We start from the raw sequence: 12,198 nt of genomic DNA, 5'->3' as shown, positions 1-12,198 counted from the left end.
TTAAAGACAGCAAAAGTGGAGTAGCAGTTTCGAAAATCAAACAAAAGTTGGCACTTTGAGCTGCAATGCTTTGGGAATTCGTCTTATTCGCGTACGCGCCTCTGCTTAAAATGCGTGTTTTGCATTTAGTGTGCTGTTTTGTTTCTTCTGCTTACTTTCCTCTGCAAAACGTCACAAAAAAGCACGATGTTGACACCATCCCCACCGAAACACACCCACCACTCCAGAGCGGCTAAAAATGCGCAATGATATGCCCACTTATGTACTATAGACGATGTGTGATTAACGCCAATGGCGGTGTATCGACACTTGATGAGCGCGCTTGGAGCTCAGCTGCTGGGCGCGTTGAGAAACCATTGACATAGCACAACGCAGTGGCTCACTGCGATACATAATATACTGCACACTTATTCATGAATGTATGTATTGTGGTATGTACATTGATTTGGGGACTCCGCGATCGCTGTGCGTTGATTCACTAAACTAAACAGCCGATCAGTCAGTTGCCGGAGAACGGCGAGGCGGTGCGCTTCCAACGCGTTAACGAAAGTTTAAGTTTTTGTGCTTTCAAAATATTGCTTCAAGAAACGTCCATACCCAACTGAAAAGTACACGAATACAACAACAAAAGCGCCATGCTACTCAAAAAGGTATTGAAAGCGCAAAACAATCTTTATTAGAAAATAACAAAAATGGTGGCGTTGTTAGTTTCATATCTACTTGTGATAAATTTAACCGAGTCTAGTAATATACAAAATATCCACTGGAAAATGATGACAAGTGCCGAACGGCGCCACGCGCTTGATAAAAATGTTTGCTACCAATTGTTGTGGAAGTGATTTTAATTTATATCTACTTTGTTTGTTGTTTTCGCTTTGTTGTTGACAGAAGTGACAATTACCAAAACGGTTGTGTACACACAGTTAACATACGAGTACCTACACTGAAATTTAGGGAGCTTATCTCGCGTTAATTATCTCCAAATATGAACATTATGCTTAGATAAATTCATTCATGCGTACATGGATATATGTGGAATAAGCATGAAAGTGCGTATTTAGTGACTAAGAGACAAATACATAACGGAACATTTAAAATATTGTCAAGAAAAACTTCTTTTGATTTTTCGCCTTCACAACTCGCGGTGAAAAATACTTATGCGTCGACTTTAATTATTCGAGTTTAATATTCTTTTATTTAGCTGCGGTACTCGATAAAATCATCATCATTTAACCGATTGACAGATTACTGCTCTTATAATATGTACGCTTGTGTACAAGATAATAGGTGTGTGTTTTGCTCTCACTGTTTTTTGCCAAATTGTATTGTACCCGATACATTTTTTGATACTATTATATTTTTATGATGGAGGCGAAATAGTAGGGTAGTAGTATCAACAACTTACATTATTCATTTGTTAATTTTGGATTTTGTGCACAAGTTATCATTGTTTCATTGCATTTGCATGGCCAATAAAATGGGTGTAAGTAAAATATTAAAAAAATGTCGGTTATTTCGAAGTATTTCTCATGTCAATATAGCATTGGAGTATTTGCATTTTTATCTACCTTTGAACACCTTAAATTGAAAAGAAGAAATTATTGAGAATGGGTCGTAGAAGGCACTGCACCGATGTAGAACATCGATTGATGAAAAAAACCGTGATGAATGAAAAACGCACGGATTCCCTGTCGGTATGGTATGGTGCTCATAAAACTTTATAACTAATGATCTAAAGTTAAAAACTTAAAAAGAAACCTCTGGTCGTCCAAGAAAAATAGCTCTGATCGATGATCGCCGTATACTTCTCATAGCTAGAACGGACCTTTGTGACCTGACAAGGGTGGAATAAAAATTTGCTAGCGGACAGTTTGGCGTCCTTTAGGGAACACTAATTGAAAAAAATATTCTTGTATGGAAGGCCGATATACAGAATAGGAAAGTTTTTGTCACTGAACACAAAAAATGGTGCGGTCCCATTGGTGATATATTTTGTTCAGAGATGTAGGACATAATAACCGCCTACTAAACTCGCTTTAGGTTTTCCATATTAATTGAAAAAGTTCCTGGATTTATATAGCATCTGTTGATAACTTCAAATTTGACTGCGAAATATAAGGAATTTAGATGAAGAATAATTTCTTAGAATTGTGCTTACGAAGCATTAAAACATTATTATAATTATACATATATTTGTTTGTGATATTGGTGATTGGTGATAAATATGAGCTTTTAATAGAGGTAATACCTTAAAATACATGTATGTGTCGAAGTGTAACCGCAAATACATTACGATGTATAAATATAATAATTATTTTTATTTAGTGTGTTGTTCACACTCGCAGATAGTTTTTTAATACAGAACTCTTATAATGACGGTGTATTTTTTGACGACAACACGATCGCATAATTAATCTTCACGATCTCACGCTATTATTAAAATATAGAGCGGATTAACAAAGCTGGCAAAATGTAGACATTTGAGTGTTATCTCTATTATATCAGGACTCCCTTTAAGTTCGAAGAAACTTGCTTTTCTCCGTCGGTGATAAATGTAATCTATTATACCTATATAAATTCTGATAACGAAGCGCATTTACATTACCGTTCTTGAATGTGTTGTCATAGAAGGTGAGAGCCTGACGTCAGAGCGTAATTCAATGATCGTACTCAATTTGCTCGGGGCTCACTTAGTGGAGTGTTGCGCGATATGTGCATAATTGACTTCTGGGCGTCCCAGCAAATTGACGATTTGCCTAGAATTGTGTAGTTGTTGCAAAATATTTTCACTGCTCTCAGCTGGGACTATTGCCAAACTGAGATCGGCGCCAAGTGGTCCAACAACGCAACTGCTGGAAGTAAGAAAAACCAGAGCGGGCGCAATTAATTAGCACAGCTGCGACGCCTCGCATTGTCAGTTCGATATTAGTTGTCGTCGTGTTGTGTCGAGTGCCGCATACATTTCCAAAACGTCCGAATTTTCATTTGCGAGTTTTCTTCCGCTTTACTTTCCACCTGTGTATTATAGTGCTATCTGAAAAAATAACATTATTTTTGTGTTTTTAATATCCGTGAAATAGGAGGTAGAGAAAATAAAAATATCCAACCGATAAGTGTATTTTGGATAAGCAGACAGATACATTTGTGTACTGAAATATACGCAGCCCCCTGTAAACGTCGTACTATTATCGAGAGCGCCTAAGTGCGGGTGAGGCATACAAAGCAGTTGTTCATTTCACCTTCTATTTCGCTCCGATCCGCTTTTATTTCTGTTGATAATTCCAAATTTAACCGCCTCATTGTTCATTATTCCGTGTAAATAGTGGAGCAGTTGAAAATAAACGTATTTTGGGTTGTTTTCTTATCGTCGCACTTCATGTGCTCTGCTTTCTCTTTTTCGGTGCTGTCATTTTTGGGCGCTGCTTCTTGTGTTTCTTGCACAGCAGTTTGGCGCGACGCAAGTCACCAACGAACCGGATGGTGTCCGCATACTACGCATACAGAACGTCCAGCCGCATCACTGTGGCGAAGTGCAATTGAGCGTCAAACATTGCGGCAAGTCGAGTTCGACGTTACGCGCTTACACCAGCCTGATTGTGCTGCCAGGACGTGCATCCCTGCAAGTCGACTCCACACAAGCCACGAGTGACGCTGATAAGACGATTGCAACTCTAAACGGAGCCGAGTTGGAGGTACCTGCATGCATTTTGGAGGGTCCTCAGGATTGTACCGCTCTTATTGGTGGCAGCGTTAAGCTGAGCGTCTGCTTCGAGGCTGCGCCGCGTGCTCAGGTCAGCTGGTACAAAGGGGTAAGTGTTACACGCATTTTAATCAATTTATATTTAATTATATTTACATTCATAACTGTATGTACTTATGTGGTGGGTTGGTCGGCCTACAGTAGGCGCTTACATTTTTTCCTTATTTTCTCATATGTTGTTCAACGCCGCTGGTTTTGCCATAAAAGTATTTAGCAGTGCAGACAACTGACGTCGACGAACCTTTAAAGGTTACTTGACTTTAAACCAGTACGTAAAATGCAAATTGCGTCATTGTGGACAACAATAGTTACTAACGCCTTTTCTCCTGCTCTACCGAGGGTATAAAGCAAAAGCAGCGTTGTTTAGTCACTACGGAAATTTACCGCTTAAGGAGTTTGTTAGGCCTTGGCTATACAATGAGCGGCATGTTGCTTTTTTCTGAGCGGTTCATTGTTAAAATGTAAATTGAGAAAGACCACATTATGGTGAATTTAAGCATTTTTATAAACATTTACGAAATTTTCAATACAGATTTTCGCATTACAGTCGTATGTCTGTTAATACCTTTGATGTGTTGTTATAAAAATGAAAACTAGATGGACAAAACAAAGAAAAGGAATTTCTGCAGAGCAAAAGCTGGTTTTATTTACTTTACGTTTGGGGACAAGTGCCGTCAGTAATAATTCTATATTTATTTGCCATTTTTATTGTTTGCCGCTCAGCCATTGACTAAAAATTAAAATAGGTTTCATTCTCGAACGCTCAAAAATGTCGCTCATAGAAGTTGACTATTGAAATTAATTTTAAGGGACACTAATTCAACATTCGTAAATCACATACTCTTAAAAAAGCCAGCTGGCGTAAGAGTTGAACTTAACTTAAAAGTATTCGGTAAATAACATTATTTTGATATTAACGAAAATAAATATTTCTAATATCAGCTAAACAAGTCATTTATATAGGATTTTTTACGGATATAAGGCCTTTCTATAAATTTCGAAGCAAACCCAATTTGAGTTAGCGTCGTATGCATGTACGCATGTATTAATATTAATTATACTTACACAGGGTACATGCATACATATGTAACTAGGGATATAATTCAGATCGTCTGCTAAGTACTGGCGTAAATGTAGAAACCCAGCATTGGGTAATATCGTATATAACATAATCCGAACTTGACCATGGATTATCTTATAAGCAATTCGTACTTCTTCCATCGTGCTCTCGCATAAAATTTAAAATGTCAGATTTCGGTTAAAAGAATATTATTAGCCTCATTCTAACTTACTATGTACAAATGGAAACTAGTTTAAATTTATCTGCACATTCCAAATTCGGATTAGTAAGTTTTCAATGAGGAAAGTTTTTGAAAAAATAAAATTTGTTATTTAACATAAGTGGCTTAGAGGGCAACACAATATTAAAGATTTATTTATAGCACCCATTCTATTGAGGTTTGAGGACAGAAAAAATTAATAGACTTGGAACCGGCGAATATCGTGAAAGGAAATATTATAATAATTTTCATTGATTTGTGACAAGGATAATAGGTCTACTGTGAGCTTACGGGGCGGTTTTGCATTTAAAAATATGAATGTACATGTATCTTTGGGTGTCGGAGCTCATTTTACGAACAATTTAAATAATTTCCTGATTGTTTTCGTTTGTAGCTGTGAAATTTAAAAAAGTGTCTTTGAAAATTAAGTTTAACTACAAAAATTGTGCATCGTTTCCATATCACTAATTTGAAAGATAACAAACTACTAGAGTAATTAAGTGAAAGAAAAAATGTTTCTACAAATGTTGAAATATTGCCAGGATCAAGGTCCTCTAAATGTACGAAAACAAAAAGTGCTGAAAATTTGTAGCAAAACCAATTTCACCGAAGACAAGGTTTTTCAATTTCATATTTATTTAACAATTCTTTGTGTTATTAAAGCCTTTACACTATTTGTTATAGTTTTCGGATAAGTGTTAGTGGGTTATTTTAATGTACAATTTATGTCCATTTCTATTAGGTTATTACGATTAGCGCGCTGTCTTCTACTTCCATTTATAGACGACATTATTATGTTTGAAATGCACATAATATTTACATACATATCTACCTACATACATGGAATTGAATTTGTTTTGATCGGAAACTTCTATGCAAAGTATTCAAGTGGTCGCCATTGACTTGAGGTTTTGTGTGGTTCATCTGTCTGACGCAAGCAAATTGCTCGAAATAAATAATGCAATAATAAACAAAAGCGGAATGCTATGACAAACACACAAAAATTAATAATAATTCATTTAAAGCATAAAAGACGAAAATTGTCACGATCGGTTTGCGGTGAGGCTAAGTACCTGCGACGTCGCGGTCTCCTTTGCCTTCACATGCCTTCATACTTATATATAAATATATGAGGGCATGCATCTCTATATACAACTACACACACACACACACACACATATATTCTGCCATACGTAATTGCCTCGAAAACCGCAAGAACAATGCTTTTTTGTGGCGTTCGCGCAACCAAGGCTTGCTCACATTTCCAAGGGCTCATTTCATTTTGAAATATGCAAATGGCAAACAGCAAACTGGGTGGGTGGCTAACTGGTGCTGAGCGCCTGAGTGATTGACTGACTAATGAGCTAATTGTCTGACTGTTGTTGTTGATTTGTTGTCTTGTGTTGTCTATGGCCTTGAGTGACGATGTTCGATTGATCGGTCGCTCATAGCTCAGCTGTGCAGTTGCGCCCCTGGATTCCATGCCACTGCTGTCAAATACCGACGCCGATATATGTGTACATACATACATACCTTTACTACAAGCTTATACTCATATATATTTATTTATTGTTACACTTCAGCACTGAATACTAATGCTAATTGATGATTGCACATATTTTGTTGTCTCTGGAAATTATCTTTGTAGTGCCGTCCGATTGTTGAGCAGCGCAACATTTCCATACGCAGCAGCGCCAAGCGCTCAACGCTGCTCATAACCGACATAGCGGCAGATGATAGTGGCAAATACACGGTGGAGATTATGAATGAGTTGGGCAGCGATGCAGCCGCGGCCTCGGTGGCGGTGGAAGGACCGCCAGATTCCCCCAGCGGCAAACCGAGCATTTCACAAGGTCCCGATCGCATTGCGGTCGCTTGGTGTGGCCCACCCTACGATGGTGGCTGCATGATAACCGGCTTTATGTGCGTACAAACCTACATTTTTTTACACATATGTATGTATGTATGTTCATGAGGTTAATCGTTTTCATTCTTCAAAATTTCAGCATTGAAATGCAGCAAGTACCTGCCGAAGCGATTGATGAGACAGACAAATTGGCTGGTGGCGAAAGCGGTTGGCACGAAATCGCTACCGTTGTGGACTCATTAGCGTACACTGTGAAGAATTTGACACCGAGTGCCACATACCGATTTCGTGTACGCGCCAAAAATGTACATGGCTGCAGCACACCCAGTTTGCCCAGCGATCCGGTTGAGTTGCAAGCCCAAGAAATCTCAACAGAAGGTCAGTGAAGTGTTTATGCAAAATGTACAAATATACAACGACTATACAGGGTGATGCAAAAACAAACCTTAAATATATGATAAATATGTGTATTTTATTATTAAGTTATATTATATCAACTCTTAATGATACTTATTTGATAACCCTGCAACTTGCAGCAGTAATTTACAAATATTTGAAATGTACACCGCCATAATTCGATTGTAAACACTGGGTTGATGTTGGAAACCTTTTGTATTTCCATGATATTCTCAAAGAAATGAGTCCAATGAGACTGCGAGCTTGAGCTACGAGGTGTCTAGTTTGAATCTTAGCAATCACGATCGTTGATCGAAGAAATTTATATAGAACTCGAGACAGATCTGTAGCTTTTGAATATACCATTCATTCTTCACATGAAGATCTTTTCGCTCATATATTTATATCCACTAGTGGTGACCAAGGCTTAAGGGAGATCGGTAATATTTTAATATATGTACATATGTATGTATATCTATTAGCTTTCTTAACGAAAGCCAATTCTTTTTATCACCGTACAAACTTATTTGTATGTTTCCCATAAAACATCTGTAATAAAATATTTAGATACAAAATATCTAAAGAGGAGAAGAGAACATTCTGGCGGCATTAATCGCCAGTGTAGATCTTTACAACCTCATAGAAGGTGTTCTATTGTATCTTCTTCTTCTACTTTAGGGCAACTTCTGTAGTAGTCATTGTAATGTATTCATAGTCTGCTGGCGTGTCTCTCAATTAGACAGTGACCTGTCCTAATAATGTTCTTACATTATTTCTTTTTCAATTTGAGTTGGCATGTGCGGCTCTTATTCCACTACAGTCACGTTCGTCTTTCTTTATTAGCATCTAACTGTAAGGTGGTGCCCAGTCTGGTTAGTTCATCTGCTTTGAAGTTCCAATAATATCACTAAGTCCGGGAACCCATTGCAGGTTTATAGTGAAATATGAAATTAGTGCCACTAATAGCTCCATGCATTCTTTGACTATCTTCGACTAGATTCAATGAGACTTTAGTGATTTTAAATCCGCTTAGCTATCTGTACATATAAATATATTCTTGGTCGAACGAGAAGGCTCTCTTTAATTGCAGTAATTTTTCCGCTTGGAAGACACTGCAGTGATCCGATAGCCGGAAGGCGATTCTGGTATTTAATTCTTCTGAAAAGACACCACTCGTTTATTTGGTTTGGATCCGTCTGTATAGATACTTATCTCTGAACCTTTGCCCACCTTGCCCTTATCCTACTGCTGTCTAGAAGGGATGGCTATGATTAGGGTCGAATTTAGATTCACTTCTAAAGGATTTCAAAAGTCCGTGATATATGGTAGAAACAGGAACTATCCTTTTGCGGGTATCCAGTGCTATAGACGCATTCTATACCATAGCATTTAAGTTTGTTTTCCATGATAGCTTCCTGCCTAAAATTAGTCCCAGATAACGTGGTGTCATTAATTGCAGGTGGTATGAACTCTGGAATTTTGTGTTTCCTAGTAAACATCACTAGCTCAGTTTTGCTTCTATTTAAATTTATTACGCAAGATTTTGCCTTCCGATTTATATCATTTAATATTGTTTGCATACGGTTCGCGTGAGTATTTGGAACTAACAACATGTTCTAGATATACGAACATTTTTTTTCGAGTTAACTTGCTTCTTATTTGATTTTTGATATACTGCAGACAATATTAGTAAACCGAAATTCTCGTTATTATAAATTTTTAGATTTCCACCGACCGATCTGTGTTAAGTCAGGTGGCGACTTCAAAAGTCGCTTCGAAATACTCGATGAATTGGGCAAGGGTCGCTTTGGAGTCGTCTATCGAGTGCAAGAACGTGAAGAATCGAAACAAATTCTTGCGGCAAAGGTGATTAAATGCATTAAGGCGCAAGATCGACAAAAAGTAATGGAAGAGATTTCCATTATGAAATCATTACAACACCCGAAATTACTGCAACTCGCCGCCTCATTTGAGAGTGCACGCGAAATTGTTATGGTGATGGAGTAGTGAGTACATACCCTGTTAATTATATACATACATATGTATAGTATATCTATTTTTACGAATTCTCTCTTTCTCTTTGCAGCATCACTGGTGGTGAGCTCTTTGAACGCGTCGTCGCGGACGATTTTACGCTGACCGAACGAGATTGCATACTCTTCCTCCGGCAAGTGTGCGAAGGTGTCGCCTACATGCACACACAATCGATCGTACACTTGGACCTTAAGCCCGAGAACATTATGTGCCACACGCGCACCAGCCATCAAATCAAGATCATCGATTTCGGTTTGGCGCAACGCCTAAACACGAACACACCGGTGCGCGTGCTCTTCGGCACACCCGAATTCATACCGCCCGAAATAATTAGTTATGAGCCAATCGGCTTTCAGTCGGATATGTGGAGTGTAGGCGTCATTTGTTATGTGCTGTAAGTCCTCCGCTGTTTGCTCAACATACATATATAAATATACTTAATATATTTTTTGTTTACAGCTTATCTGGCTTATCGCCGTTCATGGGTGATACCGATGTCGATACTTTCTCGAATATTACACTCGCCGACTACGACTTCGACGATGAAGCCTTCGATTGTGTTTCCCAGGAGGCAAAGGACTTCATATCGAATTTGTTGGTGCATCGCAAAGAAAACCGCCTGACAGCCAAACAATGCTTAGAGTCAAAGTGGCTGACCCAGGCACATGATGAGAACCTCAGCAATAAAATTTGCACAGATAAACTAAAAAAATTCATTATACGACGCAAGTGGCAGGTAAGAGATAATATCGGTTTTTACATTTTTATATTTTTACTTGAATTCATCTGCTTAAGAGCTAAATACAAATTGCTAATTTTATTTAATAAAGTCTTCTCATTTTTAAACATACATATATCTCATACAAATCAGTTGTTCCGGTGCTTGATGGAAAGAGTTCAAATCTCTTATGAACTTTTCCTAATTAGGCCTGAACACTTTCGAAAGACTGGACATCATTTACAGTTTTTTATTAGTTTTATTATTTTGTTTTATTAATTTTTTGTTTTTTTATTTTGCTTTTTCTCTTTTTTGTTTAAAACTTTTATTTGCTGCCTGCTTTTTTGCTAATACCGCTATAATCTAAACGCCCCGCTTGGCTCATTGCTTTATTGTTGAACGAAAGAAAACCGGCAATGCTATACGCGCTTTGGGCCGCATGGCCACGCTATCCGCTTCCAGACGCAACTCTGCCGTTTCCGGCGCCGGTAGTTTGCCCAACAGTCCACGTCCCTCAATATCAGGCATTCATCATATGTTCAGTCCGCATACAACCGTGCAGATGGGTTCGCTGCACGAAGAAGACGACGACTTCAGCATCGAGCTACCGAACCAGACTACACTCGAACAACAGCGACGCATACAAAAGACGTTGAAGGTGCGTGACAAATCGCAGTGCAGCGAGCGCAGTGATTCCGGTTACAGCGAGTGCTCGAATTGCAGTGTGGGTGGGAATATGTCATGCCATTGCACCGCCGCTGGGTCTGCTGTGCAGGTAATAGTCCAGCACAGTGCTGTGGATGAACTGCAATCAGCAAATGCGGAGGCAACGCTGTCTCTGGGCATACCGCATGATGTGCTCAAGACAAAATTAGAGGAAATCGCGCAGCATGGCGACACCATATGCAAAACAAGTCGTAAGCGTGATGCGTTGAGAAATGCAGCGGAATTGGAATTGGAAAACTCGGCATTGCCACATTTGGTTGAGCAAAATAATGAGTCTATCAGCTCTTTAGAGCACCATATGCGCCAAATAAGTTTGCAACCATCAAAGTCAGTGACAGCGAGTAAAGATACGGGAGGGAATATTGAACACATACAGGTGCTAAAAGAGCATGAGATTGCTCATAAAATTGATGAAACGTTATCGCTCTCAATGCCGCTTAGTTCGACCACGCAAGCTGGGTCATCAGACCCGACAACAGTGTTGGCATCACCACCACTACGTGAACCCATAATGCGCTCAGATTTCACGAACACCATAAAGATGCGTAAGAAATCGCTGGAGAACAATGCGCTACGTGAGAAGCCTAAAGCACAGTCTAAACCGATATACGAAGCGGCGGGCAAGGTGTCACAGCTGAAGAATAAGTTCAATTTGGCCTCCAGTACCGGTGGCGGCAAAGGTGTAAATGCTAAATTGGCGCCCACACAAACTTCACCGCTACCCAAGAGAGACCGCGAACATAAGAAAGAATTTTTCGCCGCTAGAAGCTTCGCCTGCGATAACCAAAGTACCGTTGCAAAATGCTTTTGTTTATAATTTTTTCAATGAAATTTAAATTTTTTACAATAAATATTAAAAAAAAAATATTTTCTTTTTGTTTTTTTCCGCACAGCTAGCGGAACAAGTGCCACAACGAAATCAACGAATTCAACATTACAACAACAACAACCAATACAGCAAAAATATCATCCAAAACAATGCTCTTCCATGCCCAACTCACCGCTGCTTGGACGCTCAACAGCGACGCTTCGGTTAAGCGGGCGCGTACGCGAGGCGACCGAGCGCTTGTCTCAACAGCAAACAGTCGCCACCAGCGCGCGACGCACGGAGGCACGACGTTAGGCGGCACCAAAAGAACCAACAACAACGGTTTAAATGAAAGGCACTCCCGATCCATGCCGCTTAAAGCAGCGTAAACCGGTTGAGGCGCACGTGTGGAAAGAAAAACATAAGTCACTTTCTCATACGGCATACAGTTATGGCATGTAAACATCACGTGTAATATCAATAACGCTAATACGCGCCATCGTGTTGCTCATCCGTATTTGTGTTGCTGCTGACCTCGCGTTGTCCTCGGCTAGCCTCACATCTCATATGATTGCATCTAAATAGCGTTGGCATTGTCAACAACTACAT

The 12,198-nt window shown here is 39.2% G+C and overlaps 1 protein-coding gene across 12 annotated transcripts in view; it reads left to right on the top strand.

Annotated features, from left to right (window-relative positions):
* Positions 1-12,180, top strand: part of LOC105216889 (myosin light chain kinase, smooth muscle) — an 89,541-nt gene extending 77,361 nt beyond the window's left edge. For 7 of the 12 annotated variants that reach the window (XM_054234507.1, XM_054234506.1, XM_054234516.1 and 4 more), the window contains 8 exons: positions 3,444-3,809; positions 6,689-6,963; positions 7,047-7,285; positions 9,027-9,309; positions 9,390-9,731; positions 9,797-10,073; positions 10,462-11,569; positions 11,675-12,180. In XM_054234507.1, coding sequence (XP_054090482.1) covers positions 3,444-3,809; positions 6,689-6,963; positions 7,047-7,285; positions 9,027-9,309; positions 9,390-9,731; positions 9,797-10,073; positions 10,462-11,569; positions 11,675-11,904 — 3,120 coding nt within the window. In that variant the 3' untranslated portion in view covers positions 11,905-12,180. Of the gene's footprint in view, positions 1-491; positions 651-3,443; positions 3,810-6,688; positions 6,964-7,046; positions 7,286-9,026; positions 9,310-9,389; positions 9,732-9,796; positions 10,074-10,461; positions 11,570-11,674 lie in introns of those variants that run through there. The other 5 variants (XM_054234515.1, XM_054234514.1, XM_029043262.2 and 2 more) reach the window with 5 other exon arrangements.
* Positions 12,181-12,198: the final 18 nt, after the last annotated feature.

The sequence above is a fragment of the Zeugodacus cucurbitae genome, chromosome 6, assembly GCF_028554725.1.
Source record: "Zeugodacus cucurbitae isolate PBARC_wt_2022May chromosome 6, idZeuCucr1.2, whole genome shotgun sequence".
Lineage (NCBI taxonomy): Eukaryota > Metazoa > Arthropoda > Insecta > Diptera > Tephritidae > Zeugodacus > Zeugodacus cucurbitae.
The sequence above is the reverse complement of the archived record's forward strand: the minus strand, read 5'-3'. Positions and strand labels throughout refer to the sequence as shown.